This window comes from Cydia fagiglandana, chromosome 7 (assembly GCF_963556715.1).
Source record: "Cydia fagiglandana chromosome 7, ilCydFagi1.1, whole genome shotgun sequence".
NCBI classification, from domain to species: domain Eukaryota; kingdom Metazoa; phylum Arthropoda; class Insecta; order Lepidoptera; family Tortricidae; genus Cydia; species Cydia fagiglandana.
In genome coordinates, this window is record NC_085938.1 from 15234123 (window position 1) to 15258762 (window position 24640).

At 38.2% G+C, this 24640-nt stretch overlaps 2 protein-coding genes across 3 annotated transcripts in view; one reads left to right on the top strand and one right to left on the bottom strand.

Annotated features, from left to right (window-relative positions):
• The first annotated feature begins 1204 nt into the window (after positions 1-1204).
• The window catches only part of LOC134665995 (carboxypeptidase E-like), a 219715-nt gene continuing 196279 nt past the window's right edge, over positions 1205-24640 (top strand). The window contains exons 1-9 of the mRNA XM_063523062.1: positions 1205-1568; positions 1682-1878; positions 2235-2390; positions 4662-4828; positions 5278-5432; positions 8338-8598; positions 10527-10669; positions 12737-12888; positions 14530-14541. Of these exons, the coding sequence (XP_063379132.1) occupies positions 1349-1568; positions 1682-1878; positions 2235-2390; positions 4662-4828; positions 5278-5432; positions 8338-8598; positions 10527-10669; positions 12737-12877 (1440 nt within the window). The 5' untranslated portion in view covers positions 1205-1348 and the 3' untranslated portion in view covers positions 12878-12888; positions 14530-14541. The remainder of the gene's footprint in view (positions 1569-1681; positions 1879-2234; positions 2391-4661; positions 4829-5277; positions 5433-8337; positions 8599-10526; positions 10670-12736; positions 12889-14529; positions 14542-24640) is intronic.
• The window catches only part of LOC134665999 (uncharacterized), a 42878-nt gene continuing 34558 nt past the window's right edge, over positions 16321-24640 (bottom strand). Inside the window, exons 8-12 of one of the 2 annotated variants that reach the window (XM_063523070.1) lie at positions 24226-24342; positions 23230-23375; positions 22089-22165; positions 20780-20870; positions 16321-20107 (exon numbers count right to left, since the gene is read on the bottom strand). In XM_063523070.1, coding sequence (XP_063379140.1) covers positions 20783-20870; positions 22089-22165; positions 23230-23375; positions 24226-24342 — 428 coding nt within the window. In that variant the 3' untranslated portion in view covers positions 16321-20107; positions 20780-20782. Of the gene's footprint in view, positions 20108-20779; positions 20871-22058; positions 22166-23229; positions 23376-24225; positions 24343-24640 lie in introns of both variants that reach the window. The other variant, XM_063523068.1, reaches the window with a different exon arrangement.

The following is a 24640-nucleotide window of genomic DNA, read 5'->3' on the forward strand; positions in this document are numbered from 1 at the left end:
TCATGCGGTTTTCACCTATAAATATTTAGAATGATTTGAGGAAGGTTTAGGTATATAATTTTAATTTGTTAAGGTTTTGTGTAATCCCTGCGAAGCCGGGGCGGGTTGCTAGTAAAACCATATAAAAGAGTACAACGTTTACGCTCCGTAGTGAATGAAACGCAACTGTCTCTGTCACACACTATCATGGAAGAATATCTGTAGAAAGATACAGACAGATGAGTAGGATACGTTATGGAGCGTAACAAACGATTGTTTGACCCAGCTCAGTTTAACTTCAGCAACAATCTTTTAACTACTCGGAAAAGTGACATCTAGCGAGCAATCAGGTAACTAAACAAAAGCTACCCCATGTACTACCCCAGCTTGTTTGTTTCTACACGGTTTTTGCTACACGGAACAGCGCCACCTATAATAACTTTCAATTACTAGATTAAGGGCCAGTTGCACCAACCACATTTGACAGACTGATTAACATCAGCCGGCGCGCCCTGGCGCTTTGCTATAAAACTTTCTAACATAATTTAGCGAACTCTTTAACGATACGAACAGTTTAGTGCAACCGACCCTAAATAAAAAACTATTGAGTACGACTCTGGTTTTTGACTAAAGTTGATTACAACCGTTTTAGTAATGCCTTGAATAGCTTGAAAATGACAGGCAGCACGTGATTGGTTAATCCGCTGTCAAGCGTCACATACGTCATCATATCTACGTCAGTGATATCGACCAACTTCATTTCATTCATCGTCTCGCTCGCAGTGTTGCCAACTTGGCAAAAATGATGCCAGATCTGGCATATTTTCACTCTCTTTGGCACCAAAATTTTCCATTTAGCATCTGCCATATTTTTTAGCATAATTTAGTCTAAGCCAAGTTTGCACCAACTTGGCAGCAACAATATGCGCCATCGCCTTATGTGGTTCATATTTTCATATGAATTTTGACTTTTGTGGACGGATTTATGTCAACGGACTATATCAAGTTGGTCAAGCAGATCTTGTCAGAAGAAACAGGAGGTAAATTTGAAAAAAGTATCGTTTTTAAGTGTCTAATTTCAAGTGATATTTTAGAATTTTTTTAGCATAGGTGTTTCAAAAATCTTTGGCATAATTTTGGCATAATCTAGACATTAGTCTAGCATTTTTTCAAAATCCGAGTTGGCAACACTGCTCGCTCGCCTCGTCACCTCGTCAGTTTATCAGTTTAGTTTGCGTGTCTTTGTAGGGTGTCGTTTTCTGTGAGCTTTTACGTAGGCGGGAAATCGATCGATACTGCGGTATCACAAGCTGAACGAATAACATGTGCATTGTTTAAAAATAAAGCAAAATTTACTATAACGATAACAATGGCAAAGTTAATAGTGCTTTGTTTCGCTGTATTTCTAACTGCGAATGCCGAATTTACTTGGAGACATCATAATAATGAAGAGTTGCCGCTAATATTGGAGAAAGTTCATCAAAAATGCCCAAACATATCGAGAGTTTACGCTCTTACCGAGCCGTCGGTACAAAATGTTCCTCTTTACGTGATTGAATTCTCGGATAAACCTGGAATCCATCAGCCTTGTAAGTATTCGAGGGTAGATTTTTTTTAATTATTGACTTTTTCTATATTTTTTTTAATGTCCTTATGGACATGCTAAGACCAAAGCCTTACTTATATAAATATTTTCGTGTAGATAAGCCTGAAGTGAAATATATCGGCAATATTCACGGGAATGAGGTGCTGGGTCGGGAGTTGCTGCTAGGGCTAGCGCATTATTTGTGTGACCTGTACATGAACCGCGACCGCCGCATCCGAGCGCTCATACACAACACGCGCATCCATCTGATGCCGTCCATGAACCCTGATGGATGGCAGTTGTCGACCGACACAGTAAGTATAATAAACTAATTGCATTATTGCCGAGTGTATAAATTTACTAGTCCCGAGGGAAGCATTTATCATATGTTAATTAATTTTTATTCTTATCACTACAGGGTTCATGTCCAACAAAAGTTAAACAATCAATAAATTTTTGTAAACAAGCAATTTTTTTTAATAAGACAAAATAAATTTTGTCCTACAGTTTGCAATTTTTTTTATATTCTAAAAAGTAACATATCTATGATGAGATAAATTTGTAATAGAAGTTATTTATAATATAAAAAAAATATTACTAGAAATGTTTTGTATAAAATTCCTCTCTGTAAGTTATTTCAATGTTGTTATTATAGTATGTTTTATTTTAGGGAACCCAGGATTATCTCATTGGCCGCTACAACAACCACACTGTGGATCTGAACCGGAATTTCCCGGATCTAGACGCCATCACATTTGAGCTTGAGAGACAGGGCATCAATCACAACAACCACTTACTGAGAGATGTGACCCGTCTTGCTGCTCCGGTGAGTTACCCGATTTTTTACAAGCTTTTATTTAACTTGCAATGGTTGTATGTTCAGGTCAAATATTGCAAGCTAAATTAGATCCACTTCTCATTATTTAATTGAGCTGAAACTTTACGTGCAAGTTGGGTGACAATGCAATATTATGGTACCAGCGTGATGATCTGATAATTGACTCAAGGGGTGGCCGTAGAAACTCTATGCTAAACCAAAGCTAATCAAATTGTGTTTAGGTTTGGTAGAATTGTCTTGATGAGTATTAGTTGCCCCTTAAAAGAAAATTACAGATAAAATCTTGTATGAAAGATAAATTTTTTTACAGAGACTTATTTATATTTCCATAGCTTATATTTTATCCCACTTCTGGGATAAAATATATGTCTTAAAAACATGGGCCTTTACCACAAAACAGATAGGTATCTGTTTTGTGCCTTTACTCTAGTATGCTAAATAAATATTATCCAACAATATTACACAAAATAATCTTAGTCCAATCTAAACAAAGCAAGACTGATATATTTAATCATAAATAATACTAAAATAGATATTGATCTTAAACTTATTTACCAATTTTCTACTTACCTACCCTACTATAATGTAAAACAATATTGATTTTGTTTGGAAGACTGGTAAATACAGTTTATAAGTAGATATGGCTCATAATTACAATTTTATTTTTTCTTTCTGCGGTTATTATGTATGTTAACATTATATACCTACTCATTAATGAACCTCCAGGTCTGTTTCTTAAGTATGTTAAGTACACTACATTGTACTAAAAATCCATTTGTATTATGTGACTGTTTGTGTTCTAAATAAATCATAAAAAAAAAAAAAATTTTTTCAAAACTTATTAAAATTTTAATTAACTTTATGATAATGCGTGAACATTTTTCTTAAATAACATTTTTTACAATGTGCACACATGCTCATATGGATGAGTAGAGAATTATCATTTTAGTAGTAGTAGTAACAGATGTAACAGTAGCAGCCATCAAAAATCTGTTGGAGAAGCCAGAGCTGTTTCTGTTTGATTTTTCTTAAATATATATAGGATAATATGCTCAAAATAGGCAATTAATTTCCATGAATGCTTTGCAGTACCTTCATCTTGAAACATAGAAAACATCCGATTCTTTGGAGTAGGTAAATATTTCTCATCACACATAGGTACTCGGATTTGATTTGAAGGCAGTTATATTATGGATATTGTTTATTAATTATATCGGCTTTTAGATATACTACTGTATTGTATTCAAATGTGCTTGCGTGATAAGATAACTCAATATATGAAATTATTGATTTTTTCCCTTTGCAAATGTGCCCTGCCGGATATATGTGGGCTGTTGACGTGCTAGCATTTCGAGATTAATGTTATGTTTTTGATATATGCTTCTAATAGAATGGACTATAAAATATCTACGTATAGATTTGCAAAAAAAATTGTAGTCATTCAATCTGTTTTGCAGAATGTCACCCCAATACCATATGTTTTTGCACATGGAGGACTTCTATGGCATCTGGCAACATAATAAAGGGGTCATCCATTAATTACATCACACGTTTAGGGGGAGGGAGGGGGTCAAGAAAATGTGACATATTGTGACATGGGGGAGGGGGGAGACACAAACTTTGTGACGTCACTTTAACTTCATCAGTAACCGAAAATTTATTTAAATTATTTTATTCGCTGTACATTTAAATAACAAGTTTTTAAAACGATAATCGTTTATATTCGTTTAATTTTCTTTCCTAAGCAGTTTTGGGTTATAAAATTACTAATATTTATATCGTCAAAAATATTTTGATAAAATATTAATAATACTTAGGTACTTACTAAATTCGATTTGGCGATTTCGTAGAAAAAATGTGACGTCACACTAGGGGGGAGTGGTTTGCCAAATGTGACCAAGTGTGACAAGGAGGGGGGGAGGGGTCAAAAAACCTAGAAATTCGTGTGACGTAATTAATGGATGACCCCAAAGCTTTAAATAGGATGTCAAAGTTTACGCACTTGTTTTACGAAAGTTAACTAATACAGACAGCACACAGGAATTTTGAAGCCCTGAAGTCACGCGGATAAAATTACCACTTCACATCAAAGTGTTTACCTTGTAGGCGGAATACCGACCGATATTCCTGATTTTTGGCATGCTAGCATCGCCCACACTATTAACTGACAGTTCGTAAACCTTATTACAAAAGGCATAAGGTCCACCGATGAACAGATGAAGAGTGTTGATGTTAGTACAACAATTTTATTTGTTGTAGCTCGAGCCTGAGACACGAGCGGTGATGCGATGGATCATGTCCATACCGTTCGTGCTGAGCGCGGCCATGCACGGCGGGGACCTGGTTGCCAACTATCCATACGACGAGAGCCGCAGTGGCGCCCCCGTCTCCGAGTACTCGGCCAGCCCTGACGACGACACTTTCAGGTTTGTTGTGTCTTGTGTCATGTCTGGTATGTAAGTACTACCAGTGGGGAGACACTCCTGCCTACGGGCATTCTCGACTCCGTTCGGCTCAGCAATCTCAGCATTGCTCCGAGCGGTTATTAGGGTTGACACAACTTGAAGTCCCTTTGCGTGTACGAGCACAGATAAGAAAATGACTTGAATTTTGACAACCCTAAATAGCTGATACGGATAGTGTCATAGATTAGAAAGGGACAACATGATTCGTCCCTGAATCGCTGTCAAACTTCGGTTTTGTAGGAAGTGTCCCTTCTGTACGGTAGTACTATTATTTATTCTGTGGTACTACTTAAGTTGTCGTTATTAGCCGCTCACTTTTATAATTGACTCTTCAGATCTCTTGAAAAATTTATAACATCTAAGGGTTATTCAATACATGGCCGTCTTGTAAACCCAGCACTTGTCCACAGGGCGTTGGCCCTGGCATACGCGATGAATCACGCGGACATGGCGTCCCCGCGCCGCCCGGGCTGCCACGCCACCAGCGCCGATGACTCCGCCACTTACAACTTCGGCAAGCAGGGCGGCGTCACCAACGGCGCGGCCTGGTACAGCCTGAAGGGAGGTACGTTACATAGCCGTGTAACACATTATAGCCGTACCCACGGTGGGGCAAGGTGGGGCAGTTGCCCTACCCTGGTATCTGACCATAAGCAGGGTTGCGAAACTCCTGACTTCGGTCAAACTCGGCTCAGCATTGCTCCGAGCAATTATTACGGTTGGCACCACTTGACTTCCTTTTGCATGCACGACCACAGATAACATAATCACTTGATTTTTGACAACCCTAAATGGCCGAAAGGGATAGTGCCATATATTAGAAAGGGACAGCATGATTCGACCCTGAACCGCTGTCAAACTTCGTTTTTGTAGGAAGTTTCCTACTATTAATTATTCTGTGCCATAAGCTAAGAATTTCTGTACCTGTTACAACGTACCCAGCCTCGCCTACTTCTGCCCCACCCCTTAAAAAATGCTTTCTACGCCCATGCAACACATTACCTTTTCGCACGTGTATTGTACAACGTTTTACGGTACCATTACGCTCCGCGATTGTTGCGCCATTTAGGTTCCTAGCAGGCGTGGCTCAATCTGCGATTTCATCGCTTTGGTACAGGTAGAAAAAAGTACATCCGTTCCACACCAATTTTGGTGGCTAGCCATAAGCCGCGCGTGGGGCTGTCGCGTAACAGACGCGTTTTGTTAGAGAGTGAGTCTTCTGTACCTAGTACTATTATTTATTCTGTGGTCCTAGCGAAATTGGTTGTTCAATACTTACGCTATAGATTTCCAATTTAACAAGAACCCTTAATGGCATAACAATCCCGTGAGGTGACTGTATATATGGCCGTATAATATTCGACATACGCACGTATAGCGCGTAAATAGTACCATAAATAGTAAATTAGTGCCAGTACATATACTGTAAAGTCCATAAATCAATATCTAATTTTTCACGGGTTAACACTGTTAACAGTTCTAGACCGTTTCAGATTACCTTATCGCACTTTTTATAAAAACATTAAACAAAGAACTCTCGCCAAGTAACAATCACTCGTAAAGGAAGGTTCTCAAAGAGTTCTGTAGCAGGAAGTATCTCGGTTCCCACATAATAGATTGCTTCACGTGGACACTGACATTTATGTGCTAGCTCACAGACATATCGAAGTAGATGTCGCATCCGACATGACTTGTCTGGAAAACCATTGTACCAATTATGCTACTTTATTGCATCTCTAAAATATATGTTAAATGTAGGTAGACGATTGTATTGTCACGTTTTATCATTTTAGTAATTCGTTTTCGTTGCTTTTCGCTGAAGGATAACATCATGAGGAAACCGCACTAATCCCAATAAGGCCTAGTTTCCCCTGTGGGTTGGAAGGTCAGATGGCAGTCGTTTTCGTAAAAACTAGTGTCTACGTCCATTCTTGGGATTAGTCGTCAAGCGGACCCCAGGCTCCCATGAGCCGTGGCAAAATGCCGGGATTATTATAAAGGGTAATTATAAACATTAGAAATAAAGAAGAGTAATTCGTTGTTTCTAATGATGGGTAGCCTTCAAATATATGATGACTATCATTCCTGAAGACTATACTATCATAAGGGTATCTTACCGAGTTAACTCTACACCGACTTTGCAATCAAGAGTGTGGAAGTGCCAGCAAAACACGTCTTTCTCAGACGGACTCTGCAATGTTGCACGTGTGTGGAAAATGTCATCGCAAAAGCAGAGGTTGTTGTCAAGCAGAGTAGCTTCCGTAGTCTAGTCAGCCATGTCTGTGACATGACGACTTGACATTTATGTGCGACCACTCGTTAACCGTGAGTAAACTGGTTTAGTGATGTTAATTTGAGAATCATTGTCCGCTGTTGTTTTGCAAACACTTTTTTTAATGATAGTTATCTTCGGCTCACATGTGTGGCATTGAATATTGTTCAAGGTCGATGTGAAACTGTGAACACCTACGTTACATTGGGCCCGATTCGGATTTTGAAATATTAGATATCTTATAGACATCACCAAGATACGATAACGATATGTTTAAGATCTATTAACCTGTCAAATTTGACATTTGCGCGATTCTGGATATACTCTTGAACGATTTCCACAGGATATGACTTAGAGATCCAATTCACATCTAGTAGATATCTTATTCTATCTAACGTAAAAGTGACTTTGGCTGCCCGAATTGCGCTGCAAAAGAGAACTAGTTGATATCTAAATGGATCTAGTACGTGTCGTCTCTTGCGAATATCTTGAAGTTCGAATACGGCAGATTGTCATTGCACGGTAATAAACAACTTTTTGTAACTAGGTATGCTAGGTAACCAATTGTAATTTATAACCTTTGTTGTGGCAATAAATGATTTATCTATCTATCTATCTATCATATGCAGTGCGTAGACCGCGCAATCGGATAATCTAAAATTAGGCAAATATGTGTTGTCAATTAGGATTCAGGAGTTAACTTTTATTTAGGTATCTACTACTCTCGATTCTAAAATTAGACAATTTTCCATATAAAGTAACGAGTCTTTTTGGGAACGGGGCGACATCTACTATTTAGTTAGATCGACTTCGCTTTGTTGGCCCAAAACATTCGTGTTGCATTAGAATTGCTAACGGTCTTCATTTGTTAGATCTTTTTATAGCATACACTAAATTTTTACATTGCGTTGTTACTAGAAAACACTGTGCACGTTATGTACGAGGAATTTCACGAATTATAGGGGCGGCCTACTTTCTCCATAATATTATCTTCCCTTTTCTTAAGCTCGAAAAGCAATGAAAATATGGATGCCTAATCTCAACTGTACAGAAGTTTTGAATGCAAAATGACGCCGTAAACAAAGGCATTATCTTGCGTTCTTGAATAATCGCGAACGTCAAAACATCTCACCAATTAGCGTTTATATTCAACGACTGGAATTCCGCTAAAACACCTAATCCAATTGTAATATTCCAGGCATGCAAGATTTCAACTACTTGGCCACGAATGCGTTTGAAGTGACTTTGGAGCTCGGATGCGAAAAGTACCCGAGTGCGGATAAACTAGAGGCAGAATGGGAGAGGAACAGGGAAGCCATGTTGGCTTACTTGTGGAAGGCGCATACGGGAGTGAAGGGTGTGGTGACTGATGACTCTGGGTTTATTCAGAACGCGGTGATCTCCGTGGTGAACATTACTGGACCGATACCGAGGCCTATCCGACATGATGTTACTACTGGTAAGTATAATTCTATCAACCTTTCTATTTAGTCTGAATTATTTACTAGCTATGGCACTCTTTTGGCTCCTGTGCTAATTGCAACCACGCTATCCATCTCCCATCTCGTTTCTTCTAGACCTGCCCACTTTCACTATGGCTGGATCCTATTCTCCGGGTTTTTAGGATCCTGAATTAAAAAAAATAATCCTCATGTAAATACTTATGTAAATATTTATACGCCGATGCATGCCGGCAGAATATGCTGACCTAACACATTTTACTAACCATACAATGTATGTACCATATTCATGGAAATAAAGTATTGAAATAGAAACAGAAATATTGATAGACGTACTCAGCCTGTCACCACTCAAATATTCTTTTCAATTTAGAAAATCTTACACTGTCTACTGGACCAATATTGATAAAATTGCCTCTCCTCTCCTGAATTAACATTAACATTGCTTATCGCAACTGGTTATGGCGGGGAAATTACCGATTTACCGAGGAGGAGATGATCCAGTTAGAAGGTCTGAACCATACTGTTCTACCTTAGGGCCAGGGGGCGCCATAAGCCAGCCAGTAAGAAGTGCATATGCTTGGAAAAATTTGACCTATGCCGCTGTGGCCCGGTGGCCGAATGGCACAGGCATCTGCCGCGATAGCAGAGGACGCTGGTTTGATTCCAGCCCTGGCACTGGGTTGGAATCGAACCAGCGGCACTGGAGGCCTTGGTCACTTTTTCTTAGTATATGACATTTATTTCAGTTTATAATTACCGACCGATCTGAAGACTAGCTTACGCAAATTCTCTAGTACAATTGCTAAAACAAGTGTTTAGGTGCCGTGCCCTTGCAGGGTGTCACATGTACTTATACCTTTATTTATGTTCCATTCCATCCATGTCTGTAATGTGATATGCAATAAAGTATTCTATTCTATTCTAGGTATATTGCATTGAAATGTTATTGAATCAAGCAAAATGTTAATAATCCTATTGAGCCGTCAAGTATAAACTAAGCCAGACAATGCCATGACACAGTAGGCTGCCATCGTACTTATGTAAGCTATTGTCAACCGCTAATCGAGAAAATTGTTCCGACGTTAACTCAATTAACCAGTAACTGAGTGCTTCCTACTTTTACGAGGTATACGTACGTAAGGCCCGTAGGGAAGCCCCAAAAGTGAAGAGAGTTAGTTAAAATGAATCAGTTCTGCTCGTATTTTGGTATTTTTGATAGTGAATAGATTCAGGCGTTACTTTGCGGAAATCCATAGTTATTAATTAAAACCAAAATATTACTTTGCTAATCCGCGAAAAAATAACGTGCTAGTCAATCAGTGCTAACCCACAACCCGTTATACTTATACCGGGTGTGGCCTGTAACATGAGCAAATAATTAAAACATAGATTGTACTCCTCAAACGGTGACACTTTTGTTCAACAACTTAAAATAAATATGAAGTATTTATACTCCCTATTTTTCATACAAAATAAATATTATATTCAATGGACGCCATCGCCACGCCATATCATTGTGATTGACGTTGCTTGTCACGCCTTAAACAACAAAATTCGCAATACATTGCGTCTTAGAATAAACTTTAAACGTATTAAAATCAAACCACAAGTTATTTTTAAAAGTTGCTGAAATAATGTTGGTCAGTATGAGTACAGCCTACAGTTTAATTTTTTGCTCGTATTACAGGCCACACCCGGTATGCTTACTTGCGTATTTTTGATTTTAAAATTCAACAGTGATTTTTGATATTTGTACCATCGTTTTCACAGTTATTAACTTGCTAATCGCAAACGCTTGCAAACCTTTGGATTAAATTGCTTCTAAATCTATGCAAGATTGTCTCCAAATTGCCAGTTTCGACGAGCTTAAAAAGAATCAAAGTCTAATCCTAATACAATTATTACTAACAAAATTCTTGTGCAGGTGCTTTCGGAGACTACTACCGCCTCCTTACCCCGGGCCACTACGAGATAACCGCGAGCCACCCCGGCTACTTCTCCGTGTCACGAGTGGCTACAGTGCCTCACAACCAGAGCCAAGCGCACATCCTCAACTTTAAGCTAGAGGTGAGTTAATTTTTTTTTTGTCGATGAAGGAATGCTGTTACGCATTGTCCCCCTGGCCCTGAGGTGGGCGCATTATGGGGGGGGTATATGGGACTTTCACCTCTCAGCTCTTTTCAATTGTGAAAAGAGGGGGAGGAGCCACCCACCCACTATAAACCCACACCAGCGATATGCCGTTTCAGGCGTCCTGGGATCGCGAACATTCTACCAAGACTCCCCCCCTCCCCACTGAGTACCCACCTTGTAGGATTCTGCCAAAATCTTGAAAAGTAATGTATTTATTTGTCAAATTAAGCCAAAACTCTTTACTTTTACCAGTCCCATGTCCCATTTGACTAGCGATTTGCATGATATAATTCGTTTCAAATGTTGATACTTAATTATAATTACGTCCAGTTGCGTACTCATAAAAAAATATCTTATAACTGCAAATATTATAAAAAAAACCGGTCAAGTGCGAGTCGGACTCGCTCACCGAGGGTTCCGTATTTTTAGTAGTGCCTACTTGTTGTTATAGCGGCAACAGAAATACATCATCTGTGAAAATTTCAACTATGTAGCTATCACGGTTCATGAGATACAGCCTGGTGACAGACAGACGGACAGTGGAGTCTTAGTAATAGGGTTCCGTTTTTATCCCTTGTGTACCGAACCCTAATAAACAAACTCATTATAATTTATAATTAACCATATTATTTTATTATTAATTTATCATTATTATTTATAATTGTATATTTGAACGACAGTTACCGCACTCAATTAATCCGTGGAGCGCCCTACCAAGACACGTGTGATGCTAACTCAATTTGACGTGTGTTACTACAAATCAATATGGGTCAAATTGCTTTGCATTAATTTGTTGTATGGTGGGCGCTCGACGGGTTAAGAACGAAGATCGTGATATTCGAGATTTACGCACGAATACCCACACATTACGCCATAGCTTTTTGACGTAATTGGGTTCGTGTGCGTCACAGGATACTTACCTATAGGGATTTATTGGTATGCCCCGTCAGTTTCGTGATCGTTCATGCCTAAATACAATTTACCGGGTGTGGCCTGTAACACGAGCAAATAATTAAAACATAGATTGTACTCCTCAAACGGTGACACTTATGTTCAACAACTTTTAAAAATTATGAAGTATTTATACTCCCCATTTTTCATACAAAATAAATATTATCTTCAATGGACGCCATCGCCACGCCATATCATTGTGATTGACGTTGCTTGTCACGCCTTAAACAACAAAATTCGCAATACATTAAGACGCAATTAAACTTTAAAGTGTATTAAAAATCAAATCACAAGTTATTTTTAAAAGTCGCTGAACAAATGTTGGTCAGTATGAGGAGTACAGCTTACAGTTTAATTTTTTGCTCATATTACAGGCCACACCCGGTATATTAATGAGCTTTGTGTTAGGCTGCTGTTTCTTACCAAAGATTCAGTAATTGAATGAAGATGTGTAGGTAAGCCAAAGAGATGTAAATTTTTTAGGGTTCCGTACCCAAAGGGTAAAAACGGGACCCTATTACTAAGACTCCGCCGCCCGTCTGTCTGTCTGTCACCAGGCTGTAACTCATGAACCGTTATAGCTAGACAGTTGAAATTATCACTGATGACGTACTTCTGTTGCCGCTATAACGACAAATACTGAAAACAAAATAAAATAAATATTTAAGTGGGGCTCCCATAAACAAAACGTGATTTTTTTGCCGTTATTTGCGTAATGGTACGGAACCCTTCGTGCGCGAGTCCGACTCGCACTTGTTTATTTTCTTCTATGTTTTCCTAATCAGAACAAGATACCGAATGTCCTATATAACGGATCCCCCCTATTTTTATTACATCATTCCATCATTAAGTTGTACCATTCGTAATCAAAAAGGGTACCGGTTGTCAATAAGCGGTATTTCCATATGGCTTTAATTTGAAATCAACCTTATCGAGTCGATAATAATCGATAATATCGACAACCGACAATGTGGTAGGTACCTTTTGGTTGGAAACGTCACAAATATACTTTGTAGCGTGGCTGAATATGTTATCTTGAAACTCTTCCAGCCCACAACGAGCTGGTTCGACGAGGAGATCGGGCCGTACCCGCGCGGGCTGCGCGAGGGCCAGCCGCGCATCTACAAGCGCTCGCTCTACGAGAAGGTCGTCAACACCTTGGTGAAGACGGACAAACATTCAACGAAGTAAACGAACCGCAGGTAGCACGATCACGTTTATATCCGTCATGTAGTCTTTAAAAAAGGTACCTATTACATAAAATCAGCCAACTATAGTTCAATACTACAACTATGGTCTACAAGTCCAATTCTTAACCTTTTGACCGCCACAGTCGACAGCCGTCATCGGAAAGTCTTGCCAAGGACGTCAACGACGGCTACAGCCGATAGCTTTGCCAATGAAATAGGGACTTACGCGGGACTCCGTAAAGTTCAATTTCGCTTAAATAATCGCGATGGCCTGGCGTCCGAGGCACGTTTAGCGTTCAAAAGCTTGTATCCATACCAACATTGTTTTCGGGTTTTCATGAGTTTTTCTATCATTTATGAAAATATTTCATCTTGGAATTGGATCAACCAAATAAATATTTTACGTAAACTAAGGCTACCCTACACGCCAGATTATTGACGTGTAGGGTAGTGTATTGACGGATCACAATATTTTGCTGGATTTCCGGTAATGCTTGAAATCTGATCCTAGATCCTGGATATTTATCTTGCATGTAGTGTTGCGTTTGATATTTATCGCGTGAGACCCTACACGCCAGATTATTGACGTGTAGGGTAGTGTATTGACGGATCACAATATTTTGCTGGATTTCCGGTAATGCTTGAAATCTGATCCTAGATCCTGGATATTTATCTTGCATGTAGTGTTGCGTTTGATATTTATCGCGTGAGTAATTTTTCTCTGTCTAGAGTCCATCACGTCTGCCTCGTACAAAGAACGCTTCGTACTGACGCGATTCGTATTGATGGTGTAGGGTGTGCTGTGATCCGGCCCAATTGACGTGTAGGGTTCGCCTAAAATATTTGAGTTGTTTTGGGCCATAGTTGGGTTGTTTTACGGTATAATAGTTGATGGGTGCGCGTTTGAAATATTAGTACCTGGACTACCGGATTACCTTACCACTGTGTGAAATTCACACATATTGGATCAATTTGATGCACTGCACTCGTTAATGGGAGGTATTTTCAGCCGCGGGCAGGCCTAAAAATGATAAAGATGACGAAATCTATATAAAGAATTCTTCATAGCTAGTTAGGGTATAAACATGATCGTGTTATATAGGATCTCACGCGCCGCGACAGGACGGGAAGCAACTTTCAAGGAAAGGGCAATATTAATATGTATAATGGTTGGTATATTCTTAATGCAATTTCCTTTCGGCGGCATTTAACCACGCTCATTCTTTGTTCAAGTTTTAATGTCAGGGCTAGCAGCCTATAATATGTGCATTGTTGCAGCAAAGTAATGAAGTGCAGAAGTGAATGAAAAAACCTTGCAGTGAAGTTTCACTAGATAGTGCCTCGTAGAGTAAATTAATATCTTGATTTACATACGTCTTTGCGAATATATTCGATGCCTTCGTCCCGTGCTTGTCGCGATGCGTGTTTTGGACATGTTAGAAACTGATTTTCGCGTTTATAATCAAACACAATTAAAAAATAACATATGTATCTCTTACACCAAAAGTCGGTTAGTATTTGGATCAATTTTAACCCTGTTATTGCCAAAGATTGTGGTTGATTTACATTCTATTTTTTTTCGAAGTTTTTTTGGTCGCTTTTGGCAATAAGAGGGTTATTATTTATATCACAACATTTGATCAGGCGGCGTAGCACGGTCGCGTTTTTATCGCTTGTCACCATGCCTCTCACGTTCTAACAAGTATGTATGTAACAGGCGATAAAAATGGAACCGTGCTGCGCCCGCAGACGTACGTAAGTAAGCAAATATTTTATTTATCATACTACTAAAGTGCCATAGACAGTAGATCATTTGGTTACATTTTAGAGTATATAATACAAACCCTGGCAATGTCACAAAGATTTAGAGCCTACATGGTTATTACATAGATGTTTATTGTTGCATGTTATGAGTAGTAAATATTTTCTAGTCCTCAGTGAAGTACCTTCGCCTATGTATAAAGCTCCGTTAGGTTAGTCGATCTAAGAGTTAACCCTTCGAGCGCTGCTGTTAGCTAATTTGATTAGAGATATGGTTTTCGTTAGTTAAAGTTACGAACAAATGATAATACCAAACGTAACATACAGTTATAAGAAATGTAATCAAAAAAGTCGCATACATACGATAGCATAGCTTCCCTTGATGCTAAGAGCAAATTATTATTAACTGACTGGTTAACCTAACAGATTTCAGCCGTTAATATACAAACTGTATGCCTTTAACCTCCTTCCTTCTCATGTCACCCACGAAACAAAACTAGTCAAGACAAATGCAATTTTGATTTGTCAAATTAAAGATTCAAAATATAATGGCACGAGAGGCCTTTTTATAGGCCTCTGGGCGGCTAGAGGTAAACACATTCACTCAGCGACCCGCTAGGCGGGTTCTCTGTTCGTTGTCACTTTTCGCTATATACCTATGGGCTTTCTTATGTTATGGGCTACGCTTTCCCGTGTTGGCACTGAATGTGTTAATGTCTGGATGTCTGAAATTCCATCCATACATTCCTTATTTCCATTCCTTACAAGCACTAGCAACAGGGAACCTGAAAATGACATCTATGCCGAGAATGAACTAGCATAACAGCAGTCATCAAGGGGTTAAGTAATAAGTAGTATTCTGTTGAATTTAATGAGATTTGTATAATTATTAATTTTATAACCTTTAAAAATATTGGCAGCTAAAGTTTTCTACACTGTTTATATGTTTTTAAACCTTTACTTTTTTATATCTATTCTATAATTATTGTGAACTGTATGTACCTAAATGTATTTGAACTCGAATCATTCCCCTTAACTCGACCACTTAGCCATTCCTCTAAATATAGTTAATTATTGTAATGTAACGTGTAAACTTGTAGGTTATATAATATTTATGTAAAATTCACAAGTGTTTGACACTAAGTAATAAATAAAATATGAGATTTTGTGTGAGCAAGATTATTTTATTTGTATTTCATATCTTACCTTCAAGTTATTCAGATAAAAATATATGAAAAGGTCAGAAATTATCTTTGTTTTAAGTTGAACGTGATGTAGAAATTCGACAACCTATGACGAGAATATTCGACAACCTATGACTTTTATTCTAATTCAGACTGGGGAACTTTAGCACAAAATAAAACATAAGTACCTACATAATTTAGCAAATAATACTTTTTAGCTTTATAATTTGTATGAGCACTTTTAATTTCAGGCGTTCTAGCATAAGTTCCGTTCTTGCGCACGAGTCTATGGTGCGTTCGTGACCCACAAATGGTCTCACCGGAAGTTCAGCGCTGACTTTTGGTTAGCATTATATTTCGTGGTAAACTATTTATTTATTTTATCACGAATAAATGCGATGGTTATAATTATGATCTATACTCGAAGTCGCGCTAGATGTAAGGAGTCACGCGCGAGAACGCAACTCATGCTAGCAGGTCAGGTGATTGAAAGACAGGGCAGTGTTAAGAATTTTATTGTCACTCTCTCTTGGTTTAACACAAACACATAGCACACATTAAACGAGATTCAATCATTATTCATTAAAGTTCCATTTACTCGAGGAAGACGGATTGAGCACATCGCTATTCATTGTTCAATTCTCTTCCCAAATCTGTAACTCTTAAAATCATAACATTAAGGTTTACTTTCACATATGAATTTAGGAGGCGATAAACTTAGACTCTACTGATATTTCAATCAATATTAGATATTGATTTTGCCGCCCAGACCGATTGAGCCGCCCAGACACTTGCCAAGTCAAATGCAATTTTGATTTGTCAAAATTAATGGGATCTGGGGGCACTGCAGTGCCCCCGCCGAGTCGAGCAAAACAATACCTTTTTATAGGACTCTGGACGGCTAAAACCTATCCTAACTCTTGGCAAAAGTTAACAATTTATCTGAAAGTTTACAAACTTTTCGAGGTACTTTTTTGAAATTATAAGTTACAAAATCAGGAAGAGATGTCATATAGCTAATATCACTCACTCTTATTACATACTTAGTTACACATTCTACAGGCAATACGACACATTAAATATCCTAGGTAGCTGAGGAAGTACTAACTACTCATTTAAATTAACACTATAATTCACAGTGTATGATGTGGTACAGTTTTAACTCTCGCCTAAACACATAGGCGCGCGTCTTTATACTAGATTAATCCTAATAATTACATTTATCAACTATACTGGTGTATTTCTCAATCTATAACTTATTCTAAGTACAACCATACAATGCATTAATTTATTTTAATACTATGAGATAATCTTGGACGGATTCGTTGTATCAAATTGCGTATTAAATTCGAATTATTGCGGTCATTATGTACAGTCGAAAGTTTTAAATTATGACCCATTTTGTACCACAGTGAGAATAGTATGAGGTCTCTAGCGACTTTCATATTGATTGTCACTATGACAAGGTACAGTCAGCAGCAGATATACCTGAGCGGCCAAGGTGTCCAAGAAAACATATACACTTCAAACGTCACAAAAATAAGGACATCTAAGTTGTCATTTTAGCGTAGGCTTTCAATTCGTCACATATATCTTAACTTCTGAGTTTTTCTTTAACACATACACCCTTATTTAATCACAATGACAATAACGGTTAAAAAGTCAGTGGTATCTAAGCACTCAAATTCAAGCTGCTGTCATTAATACCTACACGCACTGCCAATCACGTACGTCAGCAGCCAGGGTGCCACCAGTTGCTAAGCAGTTGTTATTTCAATGGTAACTAAGAATCAACGTTTTATCAGTTTAACTTTAAAAAAATACTGTAGCAGCTACGAATTGACACCTGCTTTCTTAAAGAAGTATTTTATCGTCAAGTGTCAAACTTAGACAATAAATAAGTAGGTTCTGAGTATTATATTCTTTGGTAGGTTCTACGAGAATGATCGGTTTTTTATTTTAACTGTCATAGGCGGCCGTTCTTCCAAACCGTAGAGCATATTATATGTTAATATATTTATTTAGCCCGCTTATTGTACTAAAATATACTATATAGTATATATAGTACTAAAATACGATGCTCCGAATCGATCAAAGAACGAAGGAGAAAACAATAGAATTGAAACGTAACACGTTCACTGTCCCAATCTGACATGTAAACCTTATGGCTTTGTAATAGAGGCTAGCCGTGGCCCCACGTGAAAAGCACGGGCAGTAAAGGTGTTAAGCATATCCAATTATCCAACTATGACTCCTCTCTTTATTTTGTTGGAGGAATGACGAATTTTGTTTTTACAACTTAGCAGAGAGGATAGAGTATACGGAGTTATATACAGTATGTATCAGAACGAAAGGCCAAGAAAGAGACCCATTAATGTTTAGGTCATACTGAGCAACTTTTACTATGGGACCAACCCCGAAACCCCGGAAAAAAATTTACTCTCCCATAGAAAATTTCAACATCAGACCAGCAAAATGTATAAAACTTCCAATTATTTTTCCGCGTTATCGGGGTTGGTCCCATAGTAAAAGTTGTCCAGTATGATCTAAACATTAATGGGTCTCTTTCTTGGCCTTTCGTCCTGATACATACTGTATATCTTTGAACTTATTGTTAGTATAACCTAGCAGTAAACATCAAATGGCATTCGGCACCGGAGTAATCTAAGGAACGCCCACTGCGGGTTCAAACCTACAACGTCCTGTTAGAAAGTCATACATACGCTACATGTGACATAATATCTTCAAAAAACATATAAACTTATGCGAAATTAATATAAAACCACAAATTAATAATAGAAATGAAACCTAAAAAAAAAGCTGTAATTTCTAGGTGCGTCCGACTGAGATTTGAACCCGCGGTCTCTGCTTTGAAAAGCAAACGCCTTAGTAACAAGACCACAACGTGCCTTGACGATTGGCTCTAAATTCGGCTTCAGTTAGCTTTCGCTATGTGTCACTCATTCGTTTTGATGATTCTATTCAATAAAAGAAATAGTTTGCAGTAAGTTGACTGACAGACCACTGTCAATGGTTGAAGGGCAAAACGTGAGATAGATGTATGTGATGACAAGACTGTACTGCTTTCGATGATTGTCAAAACGCTTTACCTGAAATTAGCATAGCTATTATTCATTCAATATACGACCATACATGTATGCTTTAAACGTCTATTTTTCCATATTCTTCAGATATATTTGACACGTTGACCGCTTAGATACCAGTGGTTTTTTGACAGCTAAGGTATCAATGATTTATTGTAAGTGTAGAAATTAATGAATAGCGACTGTTGAGATATTTGTGACATGTTGAGCGCTCACAAGTAAATGCTATCATGACAGTCAACAACTTTTTGACAGTTTAAACGTTTACCTCTCTTTGAGCACCTGGAGTGTATAGCGACTTCTGCTGCTGACTGTACGAAATGGGTCATAAATTAATACAGTAGAATCCGCTTATAATGACATCGAAGGGAAGTGATAATCACGTCATACTAAGCGGATGTCATATAAAACATAGTTGTACAATTTCTTGTGTTTGTTATATTTTCCAAATTAATCTCAAATTCCTTTGTGAGAAATGAGTTCTATTAAACTTGTAACTTGTAACAAATATCAACTTATCACTGAGAATCAAAACTAAAATACCTTACACGCCACGAACGCACCAAACGTCCTCGCAGGGAAAGACGTGGTGACGGCCACGAAAACCAGCAAATGTGTCAGTATAATCAGACATAATTTTATGGAAATAGGATTTTTAGGTTATAGTAAGCGATTTATCACTATAAGCGAAGTTATCTTATCCGAATTTGTCGCAAAGAATTTTATATGAAAACTAAACTTCGCACAGTAATTACATCATAATAAGCGGTTGGTCAGTATAGGCGGAGTCATAATAAACGGATTCTACTGTACTTTCGACCGTACTACCAAATATCATTAAACTCATTCAAGGTACGTGGAAACAGATGGCACAAGATAAATTCATTCGAACATACGGAAGTACCTTCATGTTCTAGCTTAGGTAACGTTACAGACTAAGGTCTACATACTGTTATGTTAAAATTTGTGAATATCATTCAAAGCACCACTCGTATTTTTAACCTATCACTTGTTAATCCTTCATATCTTAATCACAATCGGAAATTTAGGAGTGGATTTAACTTATGTTTAACATTTTTCTATGAATTAGGCAATGATTCCCTAAAATCCAATTTTACATCTTTTATATCTTTAGTTTCTTCATCAACTTGCTACGTTCCACTCGAGATTTCCGTATAGATTCTGAAAACAAACGTTTAACATTTGAAAACAATATCAAAACTGTAGGTAGTCAGATGTACATTAGATGTTATGAAACTTATGAATGAAACATACAGACAGACGGACATGGCAAAACTATAATGGTTCCTAGTTGACTACGGGGCCCTTAAAACTCTATAAGCCCATTTATATAGTAATAGACGCTTAGGTACACGCATTAAGGTAGACATCCGACCAGGTACCTACATGTCGTCCTTAAAAACTTATGTTATTAACTTTTAGCGTTAGAGATAACAACAGGATGTCATCTGGTAGGGCATTATCAATATTATCATGTCTTACACTGAGACGTTTACCTTAGGTACTTACGTTTACAGATATCCTCGGGCGTTTATCACGTATCATTCAAGTGCCACAATAACCAATTCTAACCACAGCCACAGAATAAATAATAGTACTAGGTACAGAAGACTCACTCTAACAAAACGCGTCTGTTACGATCAGCACAGATATGGTCGCTAGGTGGCGACATAACATATACTAATCTATGGTGGCGACAGCGCCACGCGCGGCTTATGGCTTTCCCCAAAATTGGAGTGGAACGGATGTACTTTTAGCTAGGTACCTGTAGCAAAGCGACGAAATCGCAGAGTGAGCCACGCCTGCTTAGTTAATTAGCAGTCATTACATTACCTTTTAATGCCTATTCCGGTGCATGCCGGAGTGCCGGCTGCCGGGCCGTGATTGCACTATCGCGTAGTGGTCGCTGTTATCCGAGACAGACCTGCATTTAATAAACAAGCCATGAGAACTATGTAAAATCCCCAGTTAGTACAGTCACCTGTAAAAATATGGGTGTAGGTCCCATAATAGTTCTTAATTCACTAACATAAGAGTTATGGGACATATTTTTGAGATGATTTGTACACCCATATTTTTACATTTGACTGTACTAAGAATACTAAGCTTCGGCGAGGTTGTAAGCCAGCAAGCTTAGTGGCAATGGCCACTAAGCTTGCTGGCTTAACATTACAATGGTAATGTTTAGTTTTTATGTAGTTTAGTTTTAGCCGGTGATTTAGCTAGTTAGAAGTTTAGAACGAGATTTAAACGCAATGAATATGAATAAATCTCGAATGTCAGTATTTAAACGGCGAATTCGACATGAATAGGTACATACTACATTTTAATGTCGCTAACAATAGCATGACAAGTTAAATAAGTTGAAAATATTGTTCTGCTAGGTACTTACAGAGCAACCTGTGTACTATGAGTCTATTATCACTGGCATTAGGTGTTACATACATATTATGTACCTATGTATCTTCTAAGTTACCTATATACTCGAATCTCGAAGGCGTTTCACCAATTCAGTTAACGGCAGCATGAAATGTAAAGACTGCAAAAAGACTTGCGTATCCACATGTCGTCATGTAGTATTTTTCATGCTGCTAGCAATATATAGCCGAATATAGCTAGCTAAAGGCCGCTTAACCCTTCATTCGAAGGGTCAATAACCCTTAAGCAAAGGTGTCATGAGTGATGTTCTGGTGCGTTGTACGAGTACAGTAAGGGCTGATTTAGACGATGCGAGAACTCGCATGCATTGCTGCTCGTTACATTGCGGTTTTTGATCGGTCGGTCGAATTGGACGTAACCAACAGTCCGCAATGTAACTAAAATCGCATGCGAGTTCGCGTGCCGTCTAAATCAGTCCTTTTACATTATTAATCATATAAGGGATAGACTCACTTGTGCCACACGGAAAAAAAAACTTAGTTGTGGTAACTAAAATTTAGGTGTGGTAGCTAAAAACCTTGGTTGATATACGGACAACTAAGTTTTTAGCTACCGTAGCAAAGTGGTTTTAGCTACCAAAACTTAGCTGTGATAATGACAGCGTCAGTGACAGCTTCGTTGGTAGTCAAAAGTGAATGTAAATGTAAAAGTAGTGGGTGATGATGGGTGTTACCTCGCGGAGTGTATGGTGGACGAGGGGTACCTGCTGCCGTACTGGCTGCCGTGCCAGCTGCGGTACGGGTCGTAGTCCTCCACCACTGACGGGTCCTTCTCGATCACCTGCAAACAAAATATTGGTAAACATATCCCCCTTATTGACGATCATAATGTAAATTCATACAGATTAGTGTAAGAATAATTTATACTGTAATCTATCATTATGAAATAAATAAACTAAACTATTCATTAACGTTTACTAAAGTTAACAAGCCGATAATAATCGTTTGTCCCTTTCCATCATACCAATACGTCGTAATAAGGGGGATCGACTTTATTTCGCCAGGCGAGATAGTGATCAGCCCCGGTCACTATCTCGCCCGACGAATTAGTATAGTATTACTATCCAGTGGGGCAATGAGGCGTATTCACTGTAATAACTAAATAATAAACGAATTTGTGAGACAGAGACATACTGCTGTATTCGAACTTCGAGATATTCACAAGAGACGACACGTACTAGATCCATTCTAGATACGTTATAGTTTAGATATCAACTAGTTCTCTTTTGCAGCGCAATTCGGGCAACCAATGTCACTTTTACGTTAGATAGAGTAAGATATCTATTAGATGTGAATTGGATCTCTAAGTCATATCCTGTGGAAATCGTTCAAGAGTAAGTTCCAGAATCGCGCAAATGTTATCGTATCTTGGTGATGTCTAAAAGATATCTAATCGATGTCTCTTTCAAAATCCGAATCGGGCCCATAAACAAACATATTCATTTTTGAAAAAGATACAGCCAGAGATAAAACATCATACTTACATAGACTAGGTAAAACGGCCCCTAGGTTATGTAGAACTTTATCCTAAACTATAGATGTTTTAGAGTGAAGATATAGTAGCGACTTAGCTCTGTTAATGGTCGTCAGGACTGACTTCTAACTGATGCTCAAGACCGTATCGCAACGCTTAAGATACGTCACTGCGTATACGCTGAGTTAAGCTCCGGTGTGGTCATTCCTTTATACCTAGTAACTGGGCTGTAACCGCGAAAATCGAAGTTCGAAAATTGCGGGAATTTTTCTCTGTCACTCTAATTACGCCTTCATTGGAGTGAAGGAGAAAGATCCCCGCAATTCGCGAATTTCGGTTTTCACGGTAGCCCCTCTGGTGATTATACTCACGTCAGTCCTGGCGCAGGAGCAAGTCATGGCGGTGCAGAGGAAGCAGTTGATGAGGAGCATCACGAGGAACATGACTCCGAGAGCGATGGCCAGGTACAGCAGCCACGGCGGGTGGATGCTGCCATCGGAGCAGCTCAGTGCTGCCACTGTGGAATACGATATAATCGATTAATCATGTTGGATTACCTACTATAAAAATTTACCCCCTTATTCATAAACGTTTACTAAGCTTGGGCCCTGCCCCGCTGCTGGCGGCACCCTAGGTTAGGTTTTTTTATAATGTGTTTATACTTATTTTTTGTTGTTTTTTATGTGTTTTTGTATTTTACTTTTATATTCATGTTATAAATGACCTAGCCTAAGAAGAAAAATAAATAAATGAAAAATGATAATGGTATGAATGAAAGGGACAAACGACTATTATCGGCTTGTCAACTTTAGTAAACGTAGTAAATTATGAATAACCCCTTATTTTATATTCTATATATTTCATATGTATCTCTCAGTTACTTAAAGGTTAGCTGGAAGAGATCCCTTAACGGGATAAGTTCGCCTTTGTACATTGTTTGTACAGTGTTATGTACTTGTTTTGTGCAATAAAGTGTTTACTACTACTACTACTACTAATCTATAATATAGAACCAAATTTTATAATTTTATTTATTTTTGGCGATTACTGAGATATGGAAAGTCTTTTTTTTAAAGTCTTTTTAAATACCGATAACTATTGTTCCATGTAAGTAAGTGAGACGTAGATTTTGAGGAGGGTGCTGATTTAACGCATTTACTGTCAGCTAGGCGCTACGGGTGTAGCTGGTTAGTCCACTTTGTAGCGAAAAGTGACTACGAACAGTGAACCCGTGATAAGTTATAGAGGTATTTTAGAACACCGAAATTTCAAGAGTTTTCTTAGACTGGATAATGGTAATAGCACCTATTTACCAATGCCTTTTATACTTAAGTTCAATGAAAACAATTAATCAAGAAAATATATACCTGCACTATCATTGGGGTCTAACACGAACACCCCCGTGGAGGCGGTGACGGTGGTCTCCTCTTCACCAACTACTCCAACGCCGTCGTCCGCGGTGCAGTCCTGCACTGGGCAACTTCCTGAAAGATATTACAACACATTCATATCATAAAGTACTTCACTACACCTTATAAAACAAACGGTTCGATTCGGGAAATGAATTAGAAATTAACTAGATACGATATAGTAAATATATGTGATGTTCCACGGCAAAAGGTACCTTATGGCGGCTGGCGCCGCGCTTCGGGAAATGAATTAGATATACAGTATATACACTAGATATGAAATAGTAAAAATAAATAAGTTTCGTGACCGTGGTAGTATTACCTGTTGTTCTATCTATTAAGTTTTGTCACGAATAAAAACATTCTATTCTAT